Source organism: Danio rerio, chromosome 10 (genome assembly GCF_049306965.1).
Source record: "Danio rerio strain Tuebingen ecotype United States chromosome 10, GRCz12tu, whole genome shotgun sequence".
In the NCBI taxonomy this organism is placed as follows: Eukaryota; Metazoa; Chordata; class Actinopteri; order Cypriniformes; family Danionidae; genus Danio; species Danio rerio.
The window spans coordinates 6543535-6565489 of NC_133185.1; the positions used below are offsets into that span (position 1 = coordinate 6543535).

The window sequence follows — 21955 nt, forward strand, 5'->3', positions numbered from 1 at the left end:
GCGATTGGACTCCAGTGTGCGATTGCAGCTTTTCTTTATCATGGTTAAAATGGTGAGTGAACATCACACAAGTGAACATTGTCAGATCTGTTGTTCATATATATTTGCCTCCTGGTACAGTCAACATTGCAGACAAACTTTAGAGACTCCAAATTGTTCAAACTTTGACAATCCCAGTTTAAAGAACAGTTTAGACTTGAGGGTTGGAATTGAGAACCACTGTATAAATACTTGTTAGATGCCTTAGGAGGCCCTTGTTGGGTTCAGTGAACAGTATTGTGTTTTTGTTAGTGCGAATATTTAAATTTTTTGTTTGTGTATTTTAAAAATGTAAAGCACATTCGTCCACAATAAACAACCTTTAATGAAATTAGAAGTTTCCAATGATGTTTAATAAGATTAAACAATATAATACTACACTGTGTAACACTAGAAAAAGAAAAGCTACAAAAAACAATGAATAATTTGAATGTTTTATATGTTTATTTACTCTTTTTTACTTCTTGCAACTGTTTATACCTGTGATTTTAACATACTTTCTCTCATTTCTATTTTATTTTTTCAAAAAGAGATGTGAGATGTACATATTTGTACTACGTTTGTACATATTTCATTACTATTTCATAATCAATGGGGAAAATGTCCAGCCTGAGCACCCGTCTGAGAACTTGGTGCTAATTTTTGTCGCTTGATCTACCCCGGTATTCTACTCTGCTGCATGCCTGATATACTGAATATGCCTCACACATCGACACATTGTTTGTATCCTTTTACTGTTTATTCTTAAAGCGTGACAGAAGTAAATTCTTGCCTTGAGTAATATAACAGACATGCATTAAAAGCCACATCAGGGATTTATAGGACAAAATGCTTAACATGCACTTTTTGGCAAATCTGCTCCATCAGATTCAAGTCTTTACCAATTGATTTCTTTTTCTTTCAGTTACTGAACTCCTGAAATACAAAATATGGGTGATTTTTTATTTATTGAAAGAAATATTGAATTATATTCAGATAATTGTTAAATCCAAAACATCTGAAAGACAAACAATGAATAGCAGAGGAACTCGCCCCCGAAAACTGAAAAGATGTTGCTAGCAGGGATTCATTCAAGTACGGTCGTGAATTAACGAGAATAATTCAGATTAATAATTAAATTACCCATTGAATAGCGTTTTTTAATGCAAACCTCTACAAGCCCAAACCTACCGCTGACAGTAACGCAAAAATAGTAATTGTTAAACAGTATCACAAAAATGATGCGGTATTGATGTGCGCATGCCTGAATCGAGTGTAAACAACACGTCGAACACAAGATGGTGCTGTATTCACAACGCTTGTTTCATCTAATCAAATACATGACAAATTATTCGACTGAAAAATAATGAGGACCTCTTTTAATTCTCTTTAAGACTACTATTATATATATAAATACATATATATCATTTTTATATATTTTTTTATTTTATGCAAGAAGGAACATGAGCATTTACAGCAAATAAACAATGAGTTTATTTGCTTTATGAGCACTGTCGAGTTGTTACACCCCTATGAAAGGTCAACCACTCAACAGAAAGGGCTGTGATTGGCTCTAATGCTCTGGCTCCAGCAGAGTTTCTGTGTTTTTAAATATTAGGATGTTTTAATTACTCGCGCTCGCTTTAGTGCATATGAGATAAACGATGTCAGTTTGTAATAACCGGTTATCATGTATTACTGAACTGATATCGCATTGTCCACGTCTGCATCACGGTGCACCCAAGAAACAGTTAACTTTGACACCCCTACTAAATATGTACAGTCAAGCCCCAAATTATTAATATCTCTGACAAATTCTGCCAAAGTTTTTGTTTGTAAATGTTAATAAAAGCTGATAAATATTTCTTCATCAAAATGATGTCTCTTGTACATTGTCTTATCTTTTGGGAGAAACTCGTGGGGTTCGATAGAGTGTGCGCGACGTGTCTGAAGAGCGAGAAGGGATCCGGGGGTGAGAAGAGTAGGCGACTTATTTGAGGACCAGGAGGGAGACGCGCGATGTTTGCGGGTAATATGAGTCCCACAAATGCATAGAGACTCCCGGAACTTCCAGGGGACTTGGGATGTCTGAATATCAGGTTTAACAGCTATAGTGAGACGCGATCCAGCGGTACATCCTTGATAAACTGTCTGACGTGCACTGCTCTCTGGAGCTCAAAGGCGCACATGACAGTGTGTGGCTGTGTGTGTGTGTGTGGCTGTGTATGTGTTTGTGTGGTCTCGTGATGTGCGTTTTCAGCGGACAGAGGGCTGTTCAGAAATGCTAGGTAAAACACGGTCTGGGTGTGGATGTGGATCATTTTCGTTCTAAAACGCCATTTTACACTAAGACGTATTAATGTAAACGGGGCCTGAGTGTGTATTTTTCGCGAGCGGGTTTGCGACGGGGCGGGGCGGAGGATCGGCGATGCAGGCTCAGCATTGTGTTGTCTATTGGCCATCGGCGATGGACGATGGCATCGACTATCAGCCCAACTCTAACACACACGTCACCATTTTTCTCAGAAAACATATTTCTAAAGGTGCCGTTGACGTGAAATTTTCATGAGATGTTGGTAACAACCAAAGAAATCCACATATGCAAAGAAAACATCTATTTTATATAAAGTAAACACCCATCAGATGATGAGCACTCTGAGCTTGTTAAGAAAGGGCCTGTTCCAATAAGATTTTCATATGAAACGACTGCCAATTCACAAACTGCAATTACTCAATTCATATGAAAAACTGTTGTTAAATGTTTAAAGTTATAATTTATTCACAGATTTCTTAACTGAAGCTCCAGAGCGGGAGAAATTGTTCACTTTAAGTTTGACGATTGCTAATGGAAAGCTGAAGAATGTTGATTTAGTTTCAGTAGCCCCCCTGAATTATTAGAACTAACTAATTAATTAGAACTACCTGTTAACTAGGTAGGTTAGGGTAATTAGTAGGCCCACACGGAAACTGCGCATGCAGAATTCCACAGATTTCTGCAGATTTTCAGCCCATCATTTATTCTGTTTATTTACTTGAGTAAATGTGTAAATCTGAATTTACTCATTTTTTTCAGTAATTTATTATTTTTATTTCATATATTAAGGTTTTAGTTATGATACTCTGCTGGATACTCCCAAAATGATTCCGCAGAAATCCGCAGATTTTTACCAAAATTCAGAAATAGCAAAAAACGTCCGCAGATTCCGTCTGGCCCTGGTAATTAGGCAAGTTATTGTATAACGATGGTTTGTTCTGTAGACTAGCGAAAAAAATAGCTTAAAGGGGCTAATAATTTTGACCTTAAAATGTTTTTTAAAAGTTTAAATCTACTTTTATTCTAGCTGAAATAAAACAAATAAGACTTTCTCCAGAAGAAATAACTGATTTATTTATATATATATTAATAATATATATGTTCACTGTATATATACAGGTGAAGTCAGGATTATTAGCCCCCCTTTGAATTTTTTTTCTTTTTTTAATATTTCCCAAATGAGGTTTAACAGAGCAAAGGAATGTTCACAGTATGTCTGATAATATTTTTTTCTTTTAGAGAAAGTCTTAATTGTTTTATTCAGGCTAGAATAAAAGCAGTTTTTTTTTTTTATTAATTTTAAGGTAAATTTTTTTTGATAGTCTACAGAACAAACCATCGTTATACAATAACTTGCCTAATTACACTAACCTGCCTAGTTAACCTAATTAACCTAGTTAAGCCTTTAAATGTCACTTTAAGCTGTATAGAAGTGTCTTAAAAATATCTAGTCAAAATTATTTACTGTCATCGTGGCAAAGATCAAATAAATCAGTTATTAGAAATGAGTTATTAAAACTATTATGTTTAGAAATGTGTTGAAGAAATCTTTTCTATGGTAAAGAGAAATATATAAATATATATCAGGGCCGCTGCTGGCCAAAAGGGTGCCCTATGCAAAATTTTACTGTGGTGCCCCCACAGAGGAACAAAATCACACAAAGATTTAAACGTAATTATCTATTTATGTACATAAATATGCATATAAAGACTCAAGTTATACTTAAACATTCACATATTTGCATAACCAAATAATAGTTTACATCAAAATAAATACTGACATGTCTTCTGCAGAAGCATTCCCAATTTCAAACATTTAGAAAAGATAAGGGATAAACCCTGTCTGTACCTGTAGAGATGGACGGTCCTCAGTGCTGCATCCTGTACTTGTACCTGTGCAGCTGCTGGTGTCTTTGGAGCAGTGCTGGTCAGGCCACCTCATCTTCTTTTGTGGCAAACTTCTGCAGCATTGACCTCCATGTACAATACAGAAGAAATTAGTCATTTAAAGAAAAACTCATGACATACCATTAAAACAACGGGCTAGTCAAGCACTCTTCATAATGTTTACAAACTACAACCAAAATATTTAATTTACACTGTAATCTATGCTGACAATAGCTGACCCTTGCTTTCGGTATAAATCAAAGACATTTGTGTTTTTCAAGAATTAATTGCTGTAATTTTAAACCAAAAAACTTTATAACATTCAGAAAAAATAATCATTAATGAATTCATGCAATAAAAATGGTTTCTGGCCAGTGATTTACCGTAATTTTACTCATTTTATATTATTGATCTTTCAGAAATCACAGAATATTACTCAGTTTTGTTATTTCATACTGTAATGTACAAAAAAGACTAAAGAGACTTTATTGTCATTGCAATGATACAAGCAATAACAACAGCAACAATAAGAAATGTAAAGAAATAGATAAAACACTAAACAATAATAATTGCAGTCTGCAAAGAATGAAATAATATATAACATATATACAATATACAATATATATAATATATACATAATAATAACTATAATAATAAATAATACATAGAGTGAAGTAATTGTGCAGTGCATGTGTATTTACAGTTGGTGTGCAAGCAGAATTGTATTGCACAAGTTAATAACAATAATTGAGTTTGTGTAATTATCAGGGGCAAACGCCAAAAGTCATAGAACATGTCCTGTCTAAAGCACAATGCATAGCAGTTGTGGCGAAGTTTAAACTTTAGCCTCACTAGTATACTTGAATAACCAAAAATAAGTTTTCCAGATTCATGGAAGTTACCCGAAAGTGATGCACGCGATTCATATTGTACTCTCTTCCTCTTCTCGGCTCCAGACGGCTGTTGTCTTTTCCCGGGCATGAACCTGCAACTTGCATCTATTATAATTATATGCAGCTGGCAGCCGCAAGGATAGCCGCGTGCGCAGAAAAATTACGTCACATGTTTGTTAATGCGTCCGTTCTAAAATAATTTTTTTAACGTATTTAACAACTTATTATCAATATATATTTGATGTAAACTCAGTTTATGTTGATATCAGTAAATAAATATAAAAAAATTTTGAGCAACCGAGATGGTGCCCCCCTCCAGAGTTGAGGCTCTACGCAGCCTGCGTACTCTGCGTGTAGGGAGCGACGGTACTGATATATATATATATATATATATATATATATATATATATATATATATATATATATATATATATATATATATATAAACATATACTTTTTATCCTGCAGCTTATTTCTCTAAAATGCTAGGGTCCTGAGTCTGGAGTGGTTTGAAGCTAAAAGATAAATCACACACAACAAACACTTTCACTGGTCACTTTTTTCACTTGGAACTTGCAGTTTTTTATTGAGCAACTCAGCAGTTTTTCATCATTATAATGGGTTTTGATATAAACATACATCAATATCTATTTTTGATAAAATAAATATATATTTTTTTTGTTTCATGTTACTTCTGTGATCTTTTCATATTAGTCAAACATCGTACAGCATTAAACAGTGACATACCAATGATAAACTAATAACAAACTAAAAACACTCACCTCCTCTTTCTTCACCCATGTGGGACATGGACCACTGGTCCCCACCACTGATGACGAATTTTTTTATTTTTTTTTATTATAGTTTTGAAACATTACATAAAATAAAAATACAATAATTCAGATATATATTATATCCATAAACATTACTATAGTTACAAGATCCAAAAATGATGAAGTAATATATAACAGGAAAAAAATGTAATAAACAGTTTCAAAAGAAAAAAATTTTTTTTAATAAATAAAACGAAAAAAATACAAATATTACAAAATACTTCTATACATATAAACTAAAATAATAACTTAGGATACAATCATCGACTACAGCGGGGGATCAGAACTAGAAAAAAATTCCTTCATGAAAACTAACATTAAATCATTCTTTTTGTTTTTAATTTGCATTAGAGACTTTTTCAGATTTTCCATTTCTAATAAAAAAATATTACATTTTGGTACACATTTCGCAAATTTCTGTTTATGTATAAAATATTTACCTTGTAAAATGTAGAAGTTAACAACATACTCGAATGTTCTTTTTGTGTGTGAAAAAGTGCAAATCACATCTTTTAAAGATAGCCTGTAGTTAACATTTCTTTGCCCAAATAACACGTCACTAACATCATTCCAAAATTTACGAGAGGCATCACAGTTATAGAAAAGATGAGATAAGTCTTCCTCATGTATATTACAAAATGTGCAAGTACTCTCAATATCCATGAATTTAGATAAAGTTGCTTTGCAAGGATACATTTTGTGAAGTATTTTAAAGTGCACTTCTTTAACCTTATTTAAAAGGCAAAATTTAAAGGGTATTGACCAGGTAGCTTTCCAATTAATATTAATAATTTTTTCATTCCAATAATATTTCCCTCTAGGGGATATTTTGTGTTTAGATTGAAAGACTTGTCTAATTTTTTTATTATTATATGATGGAGAAAGTATGTCAACACCGTCAATTTTTAATTCTGGGAGTATCTTTTTAACGCCTCCATAAGAAAGGTGATTATTAATTGTATTAAGTTGTATTAAGCCAGCTGGAATAGCCTTAACCACTTGGTGAAATTCTTTAAAAGGAATTGGAAAGTTATGTATCCTCATAAAATCCTCATAAGATAGTATGTTTCCATTATCATAGAACAAATCTGTAACAAAATATATGTTTCTTTGATACCATTTATGTAAAAATAAAGATTTGTTTCTAGAGGTAATGAGATAATTACTCCATAAGAGAACTTTATGAGGAGAAAAGTTATGCTGAAAAAAAAATTTCCAAGCCAATAATACTTGCTGGTGAAATTTGGACAATTTAAGTGGCAATTTTCCAGGAAGATAATTGCATCTCAGGAGAACCACCGATGACGAATAAATAGAACGAATTCGATTGCCGTTACGTCACTGGACAGAATTCAGATTTTCCTCAGAGTGACAAACGAACGAGTACAGTGAACATTGATTTAACGACTTTAGCGACTTGTTTTGCATCTCAAATGGCAAATAACACGTCAGCTGCGTTTTTTAACCGAGTTAATACGATCACGACTGAGTTTGTCAACGAAAATCATCGAAGTGACACGATGGCTTCTCCTTCACCTTCTACCGTGATGAGAAGCCCAACAGGTGAGATGAGAGTTTACAAAAACAGTGTATTCCCACGTATTATTTAATAATACAGTAAATTATGAAGTTAAAAGTAAAATAATATTTATATATTGCCATGTAAGGTTATTAGTGTAGCAAATATGCAACGTCTCTTCATTGTAATGTGTTTTTGTGTGTGTAGTTATGGTTTTGTATATTTTTGTGATAGAGCCCTGCTCTTATATGTAATGACATTCTGGTTTTTAAGTTTCTCATTTACACTCAACAGAAATTGTGCCTTGTTAATGTTTCTGATAAAAATCATTTTAATTTTACTTTAATTTAAATCCTTCGTGTAGACCTGCACAGTCATTTTCTTAATTTTTGATGGTGTGGAGGAATATTTGTTATATTTTAGCAAACTGAATGAGAATATTATATTTAAGTCTTTATTTGTTCAAGCAGGGATGAATTAATACAATTGAGGTAAAGTTGGTTTTATAATTACACGTTCTGACTTTCTCCTTAATAATAATATAACAGAAAATTATTTTTGCTAAATAGTTGCTTTTAGGTTTTTTCCTGATGTCTAATATGGTCTTATGACTTACCGACTATTTGTCAGCTTGTGTTTGTCATTTTTTACATCATAGAAATGATTTGCAATTCCACGTAAGTAATTTTAGTTTTAAAAAATTTTCTATTATAATTGTACATTTATTGTTGTTGTTTCTTTTGTGTGATTGTCTTTCATATTTCTCATTTACAACAGTGTGTTTATTTTAAACCTGTGATTAAAGAGTTTTCTAATATTTCCCTGTTCATTTCCTTTATTTCAGAAAACACAGAGAAAAGGAGGAAAGGGAATAAAGCCTCTGCTTTCTTTAAGAGAGCATGGAAGGCTGTGAAGCGCCCTTTCCTTTGCTGTGACCGGAACAGAGTGGTTCCCTTTGAACCACGGTCAGATGTTGACGATTTCCAGCATCTGCCTGTTCCAGGTCCCTCCAGGACCGTCGCAGCACATGCAGACCTTGAGCCGGTGTGGCAGCCAGGCCAGGTCTGTGAAGATCTTCAGCCGTTGAGTGTTCCGGGCCCCTTCAGCATCGAGCAAACAGCAGATGTGCCGAATGCAGATCCGGCCCGTCCAGAGTCCTCGACGGCCCTCACAGGTCATGTTGATACTGAGCTGGTGTGTCTGCCAGGCCAGGTCTGGGAAGATCCCCAGCCAATCAGTGTCCATGACCTCTCCAATATTAAGAACATGACGGATGCAGATTCGGCCTGTCCTGAGTCGCCTCCGTCTGTTCAAGACCCCTCTGATATTGATGGGACTGATGGTGAGTCATCCTGAATGTGGTTCATTTTATTTCTGCCGTCTGTTATTTTTTATGCTTTGTTGTTTTTAGCTTATAAATCAGACAGTGTCATTTGATGTACTGTTGGTTGTGTATTAATTAATACAGTGCTGAACATATATGAGTGCACCCCCCACAAATCTCTCATTTAAATTCAGATTTTCTATAGGAGGCTTTATAATATTATATTTGTGCATGTACATTAGTTTAGTCAGAACTGAAGCCAAATCTGGAGCTTATCTAACAAAATAACTAAATAATGGTTCAAAAATGAGTAGCCCAAATGTATATGTTCAGGGAAAATATTCAATTAAATTTTCAAAATTAGCAAAAATCAAAGAGAAACAAAAAATATTGACAATTTTGTTAAAATGTTGTAGTTTGTAAATTTTGCAATATTTTGCATGATATTAATTGTTTTATCTTTCCATTTCTAAAGATGTTCTGTGACTAAATTATTATTTTAATAAATAAATCTGTTTGAGAAATCTGTTTAGTTCAAATGCACCAATATATATGACCCAGATTCACTGAGAAATGGATAAAAACATTCCTTATCTAAATGGGGTGTACTGCATATATGAATATGCTGAGCGCTGTAGCTGCAGCTCTGTTCATGGAGATGTTTCTGTTTGTTTTCTTCATTTTAGAAAAACCCAAGAAAGGAAGGAAAGGCAAAAGAGTCTCTGCTTTCTTCAAGAGAGTATGGAAGGCTGCAACGCGCCCTTTCCTGTGCTGTGACACGGATGTAGTCCAGCATCTTACACCACAACCTGAGCCCGAGCCCGAGCCAGAGCCAGAGCCGGAGCCTGTGCCTGAGCCTGAACCTCAACCTGAGCCTGAGCCAGAGCCTGAGCCAGAGCCCGAGCCAGAGCCCGAGCCCGAGCCAGAGCCCGAGCCCGAGCCTGAGTCCGAGTCTGAGCCCGAGTCTGAGTCAGTTCTTGAGGAGCCTAATGAGGCTTCTGGGCTCACTCTTGGTAAGTGATCATTTCCTTTTATTATTATAAATTAGTAATCAGTTTACTCCTGCAATTCTGATGGAAGTTTCTGCTTTCAGCTCATTGCATTAGATCCAGATTTAAAGGATTCGAGTCATTTATTTGATCCGTTTCACACCACACAATGCAAGTAAATCTCTCTGCTGTTTTTCTGTGTTTCAGGATCTAGGGTGGGTCTTTTTGAAGTGAAAGACCTGATTGGAGAAGGAAGTTATGGCAAGGTGTATCTGGGATCTCACGTATTTAATGAGAGAACAAAGGTAGAGAACTATTTTTCAAATTCAGTCAACATTTTCCTCCTGATTACTCAATATAAATCATTTGTGGGCTTTAATTTCATTTGTTGTTGTTTTTCCGCAGGTTGCCCTGAAGTACATCAAGAAGCGTAAACAGGACCGTTATCTCGACGTTGTAAGTTGAACAATTTACACAACAGTGAAAATGTGCTGACCATTTGCTCATCCTTCACTTGTCCCGTACCTGTCTGGACCACTTTAAACTGAACTCAAAAGCAGATATGTTGGAAACAGAGTCACTGACTTCCATTGTAGAAAAAGAAAATACTTATGAAGTCACTGCTTACTGGTTTATCAACATTCTTCAAAATATCTTCTTTTGTGTTCTGCAGAAGAAATAAACCCAGAGACTAGTTTTGAACACATGAATGTAGGGCTGTGGAGTTAATTAATATTCATTTAACATTAATGCAGATAAAAATGATCATTGCGTCATACACACAGACAGAACACACACATGTCGAGTCCTCTTTTAGCATAAACTGCATGACTAAATGCTCAAATACAAGCAAACATGTGTCCAAACAGGAGCTTAGTGATTATTTACTTCGTGAAGTTTTTGTTTCTGTACTTTGTGCCATTCTGCTTTGGTAATATCTTTGAAATCTGTTTGTTTTTCTAGGATGGTCATTCCAAACCTGTGCTTGCAGAAGTGGCAATCATGCTTAAGTTGATGAAGGACCCACCTTGTCCCAGCATCATCACATTACACCACTGGATTAAGAATAAGAACGACTTCGTTCTCTTTCTGGAGTACGCCGAGTCATCCCAGATTTTGGCTTATTATCTCAGAAGTTCATTGGACATTGATGAAAACCACGCACGCCGGTTAATGTGTCAGTTGATCCAAGCTGTCAAGTTCTGCGCTGAGCGTGGAGTTTTCCATGGAGATATGCACTCGGGGAACATCCTGGTGACTCAACCCCGATCAGAGCTCAAACTGATTGACTTTGGTTGTGCTCGGCTAATTACCAGCGAGCCTTTCAACAGCAGTGATTATCGAGGTGAGTGGGCATTTTGTGGGAGTTTCTTTGGTCACAGTATTGTCTTATGAAATGACTGAATTCTGAAAATGTCTCTCTTACAGGAGCCTTACTTTACACACCGCCTGAGGTTCTGAGGGATCCCACATTCTTTCCTAACCCGGCGTACGTCTGGACATTAGGCCTCATCCTGTATGAAATACTGCATACACGATTGGCCTTTTACGACACGCATTCGATAATCGTTGGAGACCTCCAGACAGACCTCACCTTATCTTTAGGTAAGCAGACTCTTCTGAACAATCGTTTGTTTTGTAATTTGATGTAGTGAGATTTAAACACGTTCATGAATCTTGAGTATGCAGACATATTTCACACTCTCTCTGTCACTTTTCAGATTGCCTGGACCTGATTTCCCAGTGTTTGGTCCGCAATCCAGAGAAGCGACTGCAGTTACATCAGTTAGAAGAGCACCGGTGGTTCAATCCAACGAGCCCAAATCCTGTGCAGCAGTGAGACAAGAGGAGGTAGAGGAACACACCGAGCACAAAACTACATCTTCAGTCTTTCTTTGCTTCATGCTATTCCTGTTCTTTCCTCTTCTGCTCTTTTTAGAGTCACAAGTCTTATTTGACAGCCCTTCATATCACTGCTTAAATAACTTTGTGTTGTTTTTCTTCATTTTAGAAAACACTAAAGAAGCGAAGAGGAGAACAGCAGCATTTCCAGAAATTTCACAAGACTGTTAAAGTTATTAATTACTCCCTCATGTCATTCCAAACCCCTCAGACCTTACTTTTCAGTGTCAGTGTGTTGATGAGAGCTCTGTCCTGCACTGTGTGTGTGTCCACTGCTGACGTTTACCTCAGATATGCCCACGCTTTGTTTAAATGAGAGGAAGTCGCGCAGGCCTCTGGGTTATCCGTCAGCAGTGCGACACACATCCAGTGCAGTACAGGACTTCTGAAGTCATTATTTTTGTTTTAGTATTTTTGTGTTTTTCTTTCTGCATTAAAGAAGTTTCGCTCCAAACCCCTGACACCTTTCCTCATCTTCAGAAAACAAATGAAAACATTTGAGATGAAATCAAACCATGAGAGCTCTGTCCTGCACTGTGTGTGTGTCCACTGCTGACGTTTACCTCAGATGTGCCCACGCTTTGTTTAAATGAGAGGAAGTCGCGCAGGCCTCTGGGTTAAACGTCAGCAGTGCGACACACATACAGTGCACTGCGCTCTTCTGGACGTGCGGTTTGAGGGTCAGAGAGCTCTCAGATTCATCTCAAATGTTTTAATTTGTGTTCTCAATATGAACTAAACATGAATTTGATCTAAGGACATGAGGTGAGCAATTAATGACAATAATGGTGAATAAATACTGCAGCTCTGCACAAGACCTTTGGCCACAGGAGAAATGGTCGTGCCCAACCGAGCCTGGTTTCTCTCGAGGTTTTTTCCTTCACTTTTGTCAATTAGTGAAGTTTTCTTCCTCGCCACTGTCGCCGCTGGCTTGCTTGGTTGGGACTTGTGGAGCTGCGCATCGATGGATTTGCTCTTCAGTGAACTGAACTTCAACTCCAGTGCTGTCACAGTTTTCTCCTCTTAAGTGTCAGCAAAGATCTGCTCGACTATTTTCTCCCTCATTAATGAATCTGGTGTTCTGTCATAAGAGAGACTGATTGTTTTATAATGAAGTGTTCATGATTGTTTTGTAATGAATTGTTCTTTGAATTGTTTTGTGATGAACTGCTTTTATGTATTGTTGGCTAATAAGTCAAATAAAATCCTGTGAATCAAACTGAAGCTCTGATCATCATTTCTGTGAGTTTTCTAAATGACTCCTTACTCAATTAAAGAGAGAGTTCTCCCTCAACTATTTACTCACGTGCTTCTAAACCGATGAGGTTCTTTCCTCTGTTGAACACTGAAGATACAAATCTGAAAATCTGTAACCATTGATGTCCACAGTAGGAAAACAAATACAATGGAGGTCAATAGTTACAGGTTTCCAGCATTTTTCAAAACATCTTCTTTTGTGTATAACAGAAGAAACTCATAGTAAGGGCTGAGTAAAAGATGACAGGATATTCATTATAGGGTGAAGGAATCTCTTTTAACAAACCAGTAGTGCCATTTACTGTGTTTACTATGATTTACTATGAGTCTGTTTAGCCAAATGGAAGCACAGGGAAGGTTTTACTGTTAGACAATGTGTTGTTTTATATTACAGTATCATATACCAACACAACAAATAGTGTACTGGGCTGATCTTTTATTTAAAGAGCAGAGTTTCAGACTGGACATTGTTAAACTGTAGACTCAATTGACTAACAGTACACGGAGCAAAATAAAATCTCTAAAAATAGAAGTGTGAATGTGTGCGATTGAACTCCAGTGTGCGATTGCAGCTTTTCTTTATCATGGTTAAAATGGTGAGTGAACATCACACAAGTGAACATTGTCAGATCTGTTGTTCATATATTTGCCTTCTGGTACAGTCAAGATTGCAGACAAACTTTAGAGACTCCAAATTGTTCAAACTTTGACAATCCCAGTTTAAAGAACAGTTTAGATTTGAGGATTGAAATTGAGAACCACTGTATAAATACTTGTTAGATGCCTTAGGAGGCCCTTGTTGGGTTCAGTGAACAGTATTGTGTTTTTGTTAGTGCGAATATTTGAATATTTTGTTGGTGTATTTTAAAAATGTAAAGCACATTCGTTCACAATAAACAACCTTTAATGAAATTAGAAGTTTCCAATGATGTTTAATAAGATTAAACAATATAATACTACACTGTGTAACACTAGAAAAAGAAAAGCTACAAAAACAATAAATAATTTGAATGTTTTATATGTTTATTTACTCTTTTTTTACTTCTTGCAACTGTTTATACCTGTGATTTTAACATACTTTCTCTCATTTCTATTTTATTTTTTCAAAAAGAGATGTGAGATGTACATATTTGTTCTACGTTTGAACATATTTCATTACTATTTCATAATCAATGGGGAAAATGTCCAGCCTGAGCACCCGCCTGAGAACTTGGTGCTAATTTTGGTCACTAGATCTACCCCGGTATTCTACTCTGCTGCATGCCTGATATACTGAATATGCCTCTGTAACGCCGGGGAGTGACACCAACAACAGAAGGTAGGATCCAATATGCAGGTTTTATTCACAGTCAGGCAAGCAGTGGTCAATACGGGAGCAAACAGATATATGTAGACAATCCAGAATCGTAGTCAGTAAACAGGCAATAGGTCGTAAGGCAGGCGGCTAAACAGGATGACAAGGATAAACAGGGCTAAGAACAAAACACGGGAAAACAAGACCAGGATAACGCGTTGTAATGTCACCTTACAGATAAACAAGACTCGGCCATGTGAATGAGTGTGTGTGCTGCTTAAATACTGTGTGTAATCAGTCTCTTAAAGTCCTCAGGTGTGAATGTGAATCAAGCTAAATGAGAAAGCAGGTGTGTGGGCGAAGAGCATGTATGAAGTTGTAGTCCAGGAAAAGTGTAGTTCTAGGTGTGTGTGTGTGTGTGTGTGTGTGTTTACCAGCGACATCTGGTGGTTGTTCGCTGGTAAACATGACAGAGCCCCCCCTCTAAGGAGTGGCTTCCAGACACTCCTAATACTGTTCAGGTGGGAGATGGAGCGGAGGCGGAACAGGGGGAGGGATGGAGGGCCAGGACCATGCAGCGTGGGCGTACCTGGAGCGTGGAGCAGCGGAGGGCCTGGAGCGTGGAGCTGCGGCCATTCAGGGAGCTCAGGAGGCGGCGGCCATTCAGGGAGCTCAGGCGGCGGTGGCTCTGGCAGCACTGGAGGGTCTGGCAGCTCTGGAGGGTCTGGCAGCTCTGGAGGGCCTGGCAGCTCTGGAGGGCCTGGCAGCTCTGGAGGGCCTGGCAGCTCTGGAGGGCCTGGCAGCTCTGGAGGGCCTGGCAGCTCTGGAGGGCCTGGCAGCTCTGGAGGGCCTGGCAGCTCTGGAGGGCCTGGCAGCTCTGGAGGGCCTGGCAGCTCTGGAGGGCCTGGCAGCTCTGGAGGGCCTGGCAGCTCTGGAGGGCCTGGCAGCTCTGGAGGGCCTGGCAGCTCTGGAGGGTCTGGGGGAGGGATGGAGGGCCAGGACCATGCAGCGTGGGCGTACCTGGAGCGTGGAGCAGCGGAGGGCCTGGAGCGTGGAGCTGCGGCCATTCAGGGAGCTCAGGAGGCGGCGGCCATTCAGGGAGCTCAGGCGGCGGTGGCTCTGGCAGCACTGGAGGGTCTGGCAGCTCTGGAGGGTCTGGCAGCTCTGGAGGGTCTGGCAGCTCTGGAGGGTCTGGCAGCTCTGGAGGTGGCGGTGGCAGCTCTGGCAGTAACAGCTCTGGTGGTGGCATCAGCTCTGGCAACTCCGGTGGTGGTGGCCATTCTGGTGGCTCAGGTGATGGTATTTCAGGAACTGAAACAGGAACTATGGCAGGAACGGACAAAGAACAGGAAACCATCTTGTGAGCAGGTGGCAGATTGGCGCTTACCACATTGTGAGCTGGAGGGCTGGTTGTGACCACATTGGGAGCTGGAGGACTGGAGTCGGCCATCTTGTGAGCTGGAGGACTGGAGTCGGCCATCTTGTGAGCTGGAGGACTGGAGTCGGCCATCTTGTGAGCTGGAGGACTGGAGGTTTCCATCTTGTGAGCTGACAGACAGGAGGCGGCCATCTTGTAACATGGAGAACTGGGCTGGTGAACAGGGGACATGAGTATAGTAGATGACAGCATAATATTGTTAGTAGAGGGGATTACAAGCCCCGCAGCTGGCGGGTCTTGCTGTCTATTGCCCCCCCCCAAAAAAACATTTATGGGTTTCCTCCACCTCGCCTACGGTGAAGGGGGACCCACTAAGTTGCAGCGCCAGATCGATATAATGTTCTATTGTCCAGTGGGCCTCATGAATTGGCATTGTGGAATACAATGGTTCAGATAAACCACCCCGGAAAAAGATCATTAAACATAAATCGTCCATAGATGTTAAATGAGCCAAATAAATAAAATCCTCTACATACTCTTCTATTGTTCGGGCTTCCTGACGAAGACACATGATCTTGATACCCGCTGGATCCATTGTGTGGCCGAGTCTTCTGTAACGCCGGGGAGTGACACCAACAACAGAAGGTAGGATCCAATATGCAGGTTTTATTCACAGTCAGGCAAGCAGTGGTCAATACGGGAGCAAACAGATATATGTAGACAATCCAGAATCGTAGTCAGTAAACAGGCAATAGGTCGTAAGGCAGGCGGCTAAACAGGATGACAAGGATAAACAGGGCTAAGAACAAAACACGGGAAACCAAGACCAGGATAACGTGTTGTAATGTCACCTTACAGATAAACAAGACTCGGCCATGTGAATGAGTGTGTGTGCTGCTTAAATACTGTGTGTAATCAGTCTCTTAAAGTCCTCAGGTGTGAATGTGAATCAAGCTAAATGAGAAAGCAGGTGTGTGGGCGAAGAGCATGTATGAAGTTGTAGTCCAGGAAAAGTGTAGTTCTAGGTGTGTGTGTGTGTTTACCAGCGACATCTGGTGGTTGTTCGCTGGTAAACATGACAGCCTCACACATAGACACATTGTTTGTATCCTTTTACTGTTTATCCTTAAAGCGTGACAGAAGTAAATGCTTGACTTGAGTAACATAACAGACATGCATTAAAAGCCACATCAGGGATTTATATAGGAAAAAATACTTAACATGCACTTTTTGGCAAATCTGCTCCATCAGATTCAAGTCTTTACCAATTGATTTCTTTTTCTTTCAGTTACTGAACTCCTGAAATACAAAATATGGGTGATTTTTTATTTATTGAAAGAAATATTGAATTATATTCAGATAATTGTTAAATCCAAAACATCTGAAAGACAAACAATGAATAGCAGAGGAACTCGCCACCGAAAACTGAAAAGATGTTGCTAGCAGGGATTCATTCAAGTACGGTCGTAAACTAACGAGAATAATTCAGATTAATAATTAAATTACCCATTGAATAGCGTTTTTTAATGCAAACCTCTACAAGCCCAAACCTACCGCTGACAGTAACGCAAAATAGTAATTGTTAAACAGTTTCACAAAAATGATGCGGTATTGATGTGCGCATGCCTGAATCGAGTGTAAACAACACGTCGAACACAAGATGGTGCTGTATTCACAACACTTGTTTCATCTAATCAAATACATGACAAATTATTCGACTGAAAAATAATGAGGACCTCTTTTAATTCTCTTTAAGACTACTATTATATATATAAATACATATATATCATTTTTATATATTTTTTTATTTTATGCAAGAAGGAACATGAGCATTTACAGCATATAAACAATGAGTTTATTTGCTTTATGAGCACTGTCGAGTTGTTACACCCCTATGAAAGGTCAACCATTCAACAGAAAGGGCTGTGATTGGCTCTAATGCTCTGGCTCCAGCAGAGTTTCTGTGTTTTTAAATATTAGGATGTTTTAATTACTCGCGCTCGCTTTAGTGCATATGAGATAAACGATGTCAGTTTGTAATAACCGGTTATCATGTATTACTGAACTGATATCGAATTGTCCACGTCTGCATCACGGTGCACCGAAGAAACAGTTAACTTTGACACCCCTACTAAATATGTACAGTCAAGCCCCAAATTATTCATATCTCTGACAAATTCTGACAAAGTTTTTGTTTGTAAATGTTAATAAAAGCTGATAAATATTTCTTCATCAAAATGATGTCTCTTGTACATCGTCTTATCTTTTGGGAGAAACTCGTGTTACTCGTGGGGTTCGATAGAGTGCGCGCGACGTGTCTGAAGAGCGAGAAGGGATCCGGGGGTGAGAAGGGTAAGCGACTTATTTGAGGACCAGGAGGGAGACGTACGATGTTTGCGGGTAATATGAGTCCCACAAATGCATAGAGACTCCCGGAACTTCCAGGGGACTTGGGATGTCTGAATATCAGGTTTAACAGCTATAGTGAGACGCGATCCAGCGGTACATCCTTGATAAACTGTCTGACGTGCACTGCTCTCTGGAGCTCAGAGGAGCACATGACAGTGTGTGGCTGTGTGTGTGTGTGTGGCTGTGTATGTGTGTGTGTGGTCTCGTGATGTGCGTTTTCAGTGGACAGAGGGCTGTTCAGAAATGCTAGGTAAAACACGGTCTGGGTGTGGATGTGGATCATTTTCGTTCTAAAACGCCATTTTAACACTAAGACGTATTAATGTAAACGGGGCCTGAGTGTGTATTTTTCGCGAGCGGGTTTGCGACGGGGCGGGGCGGAGGATCGGCGATGCCGGCTCAGCATTGTGTTGTCTATTGGCCATCGGCGATGGACGATGGCATCGACTATCAGCCCAACTCTAACACACGTCACCATTTTTCTCAGAAAACATATTTCTAAAGGTGCCGTTGACGTGAAATTTTCATGAGATGTTGGTAACAACCAAAGAAATCCACATATGCAAAGAAAACATCTATTTTATATAAAGTAAACACCCATCAGATGATGAGCACTCTGAGCTTGTTAAGAAAGGGCCTGTTCCAATAAGATTTTCCTGTGAAACGACTGCCAATTCACAAACTGCAATTACTCAATTCATATGAAAAACTGTTGTTAAATGTTTAAAGTTATAATTTATTCACAGATTTCTTAACTGAAGCTCCAGAGCGGGAGAAATTGTTCACTTTGAGTTTGACGATTGCTAATGGAAAGCTGAAGAATGTTGATTTAGTTTCAGTAGCCCCCCTGAATTATTAGAACTAACTAATTAATTAGAACTACCTGTTAACTAGGTAGGTTAGGGTAATTAGTAGGCCCACACGGAAACTGCGCATGCAGAATTCCACAGATTTCTGCAGATTTTCAGCCCATCTTCTGTTTATTTACTTGAGTAAATGTGTAAATCTGAATTTACTCTTTTTTTTCAGTAATTAATTACTTTTTATTTCATATATTAAGGTTTTAGTTATGATACTCTGCTGGATACTCCCAAAATGATTCCGCAGAAATCCGCAGATTTTTACCAAAATTCAGAAATAGCAAAAAACGTCCGCAGATTCCGTCTGGCCCTGGTAATTAGGCAAGTTATTGTATAACGATGGTTTGTTCTGTAGACTAGCGAAAAAAATAGCTTAAAGGGGCTAATAATTTTGACCTTAAAATGTTTTTTAAAAATTTAAATCTGCTTTTATTCTAGCTGAAATAAAACAAATAAGACTTTCTCCAGAAGAAATAACTGATTTATTTATATATATATATTAATAATATATATATTCACTGTATATATACAGGTGAAGTCAGAATTATTAGCCCCCCTTTGAATTTTTTTTCTTTTTTTTATTTTTCCCAAATGAGGTTTAACAGAGCAAAGCAATGTTCACAGTATGTCTGATAATATTTTTTTTCTTTTAGAGAAAGTCTTAATTGTTTTATTCAGGCTAGAATAAAAGCAGTTTTTATTTTTTTTAATTAATTTTAAGGTAAATTTTTTTTTGATAGTCTACAGAACAAACCATCGTTATACAATAACTTGCCTAATTACACTAACCTGCCTAGTTAACCTAATTAACCTAGTTAAGCCTTTAAATGTCACTTTAAGCTGGATAGAAGTGTCTTGAACAATATTCAGTCAAATAATATTTACTGTCATCATGGCAAAGATCAAATAAATCAGTTATTAGAAATGAGTTATTAAAACTATTATGTTTAGAAATGTGTTGAAGAAATCTTTTCTATGGTAAAGAGAAATATATATATATATATTAGGGCCGCTGCTGGCCAAAAGGGTGCCCTATGCAAAATTTTACTGTGGTGCCCCCACAGAGGAATAAAATCACACAAAGATTTAAACGTAATTATTTATTTATGTACATAAATATGCATATAAAGACTCAAGTTATACTTAAACATTCACACATTTGCATTACAAAATAATAGTTTACATCAAAATAAATACTGACATGTCTTCTGCAGAAGCATTCCCAATTTCAAACATTTAGAAAAGATAAGGGATAAACCCTGTCTGTACCTGTAGAGATGGACGGTCCTCAGTGCTGCATCCTGTACTTGTACCTGTGCAGCTGCTGGTGTCTTTGGAGCAGTGCTGGTCAGGCCACCTCATCTTCTTTTGTGGCAAACTTCAGCAGCATTGACCTCCATGTACAATACAGACGAAATTAGTCATTTAAAGAAAAACTCATGACATACCATTAAAACAACGGGCTAGTCAAGCACTCTTCATAATGTTTACAAACTACAACCAAAATATTTCATTTACACTGTAATCTATGCTGACAATAGCTGACCCTTGCTTTCGGTATAAATCAAAGACATTTGTGTTTTTCAAGAATTAATTGCTGTAATTTTAAACCAAAAAACTTTATAACATTCAGAAAAAATAATCATTAATGAATTCATGCAATAAAAATGGTTTCTGGCCAGTGATTTACCGTAATTTTACTCATTTTATATTATTGATCTTTCAGAAATCACAGAATATTACTCAGTTTTGTTATTTCAAACTGTAATGTACAAAAAAGACTAAAGAGACTTTATTGTCATCGCAATGATACAAGCAATAACAACAGCAACAATAAGAAATGTAAAGAAATAGATAAAACACTAAACAATAATAATTGCAGTCTGCAAAGAATGAAATAATATACAACATATATACAATATGCAATATATACATAATAATAACTATAATAATGAATAATACATAGAATGAAGTAATTGTGCAGTGCATGTGTATTTACAGTTGGTGTGCAAGCAGAATTGTATTGCACAAGTTAATAACAATAATTGAGTTTGTGTAATTATCAGAGGCAAACGCCAAAAGTCATAGAACATGTCCTGTCTAAAGCACAATGCATAGCAGTTGTGGCGAAGTTTAAACGTTAGCCTCACTAGTATACTTGAATAACCAAAAATAAGTTTTCCAGATTCATGGAAGTTACCCGAAAGTGATGCACGCGATTGATATTGTACTCTCTTCCTCTTCTCGGCTCCAGACGGCTGTTGTCTTTTCCCGGGCATGAACCTGCAACTTGCATCTATTATAATTATATGCAGCTGTCAGCCGCAAGGATAGCCGCGTGCGCAGAAAAATTACGTCACATGTTTGTTAATGCGTCCGTCCTAAAATAATTTTTTTAACGTATTTAACAACTTATTATCAATATATATTTGATGTAAACTCAGTTTATGCTGATATCAGTAAATAAATATAAAAAAAATTTGAGCAACCGAGATGGTGCCCCCCTCCGGAGTTGAGGCTCTACGCAGCCTGCGTACTCTGCGTGTAGGGAGCGACGGTACCAATATATATATATATATATATATATATATATATATATATATATATATATATATATATATATATATATATATATACTTTTTATCCTGCAGCTTATTTCTCTAAAATGCTAGGGCCCTGAGTCTGGAGTGGTTTGAAGCTAAAAGATAAATCACACACAACAAACTTTCACTGGTCACTTTTTTCACTTGGAACTTGCAGTTTTTATTGAGCAACTCAGCAGTTTTTCATCATTATAATGGGTTTTGATATAAACATACATCAATATCTATTTTTAATAAAATAAATATATATATTTTTTGTTTCATGTTGCTTCTGTGATCTTTTCATATCAGTCAAACATCGTACAGCATTAAACAGTGACATACCAATGATAAACTAATAACAAACTAAAAACACTCACCTCCTCTTTCTTCACCCATGTGGGACATGGACAATCTCCTCCAACCTGCAATAAAACAAGAAAATACAGATAAAATATAAAAATCTATTTAAAACAAAGTAAATAAATAAAAATGT

At 37.5% G+C, this 21955-nt stretch overlaps 2 protein-coding genes across 2 annotated transcripts; both read left to right on the forward strand.

Moving 5' to 3' along the window:
• The first annotated feature begins 6909 nt into the window (after positions 1-6909).
• On the forward strand, positions 6910-12898 carry LOC103911713 (uncharacterized). Its single transcript, XM_068224056.2, has 9 exons — positions 6910-7508; positions 8309-8806; positions 9475-9801; positions 9985-10082; positions 10183-10233; positions 10741-11122; positions 11206-11382; positions 11499-11628; positions 11789-12898. Exons 1-8 carry the CDS (start codon positions 7379-7381, stop codon positions 11615-11617), a joined length of 1782 nt encoding a protein of 593 aa, XP_068080157.1. The 5' UTR covers positions 6910-7378; the 3' UTR covers positions 11618-11628; positions 11789-12898.
• A 622-nt stretch (positions 12899-13520) lies between these two features.
• On the forward strand, positions 13521-16690 carry LOC141376270 (uncharacterized). The gene is made up of 3 exons (XM_073914269.1): positions 13521-13532; positions 14880-15240; positions 15338-16690. The coding sequence occupies exons 1-3, from the start codon at positions 13521-13523 to the stop codon at positions 15592-15594; spliced, it is 630 nt and encodes a 209-aa protein (XP_073770370.1). The 3' UTR covers positions 15595-16690.
• Positions 16691-21955: the final 5265 nt, after the last annotated feature.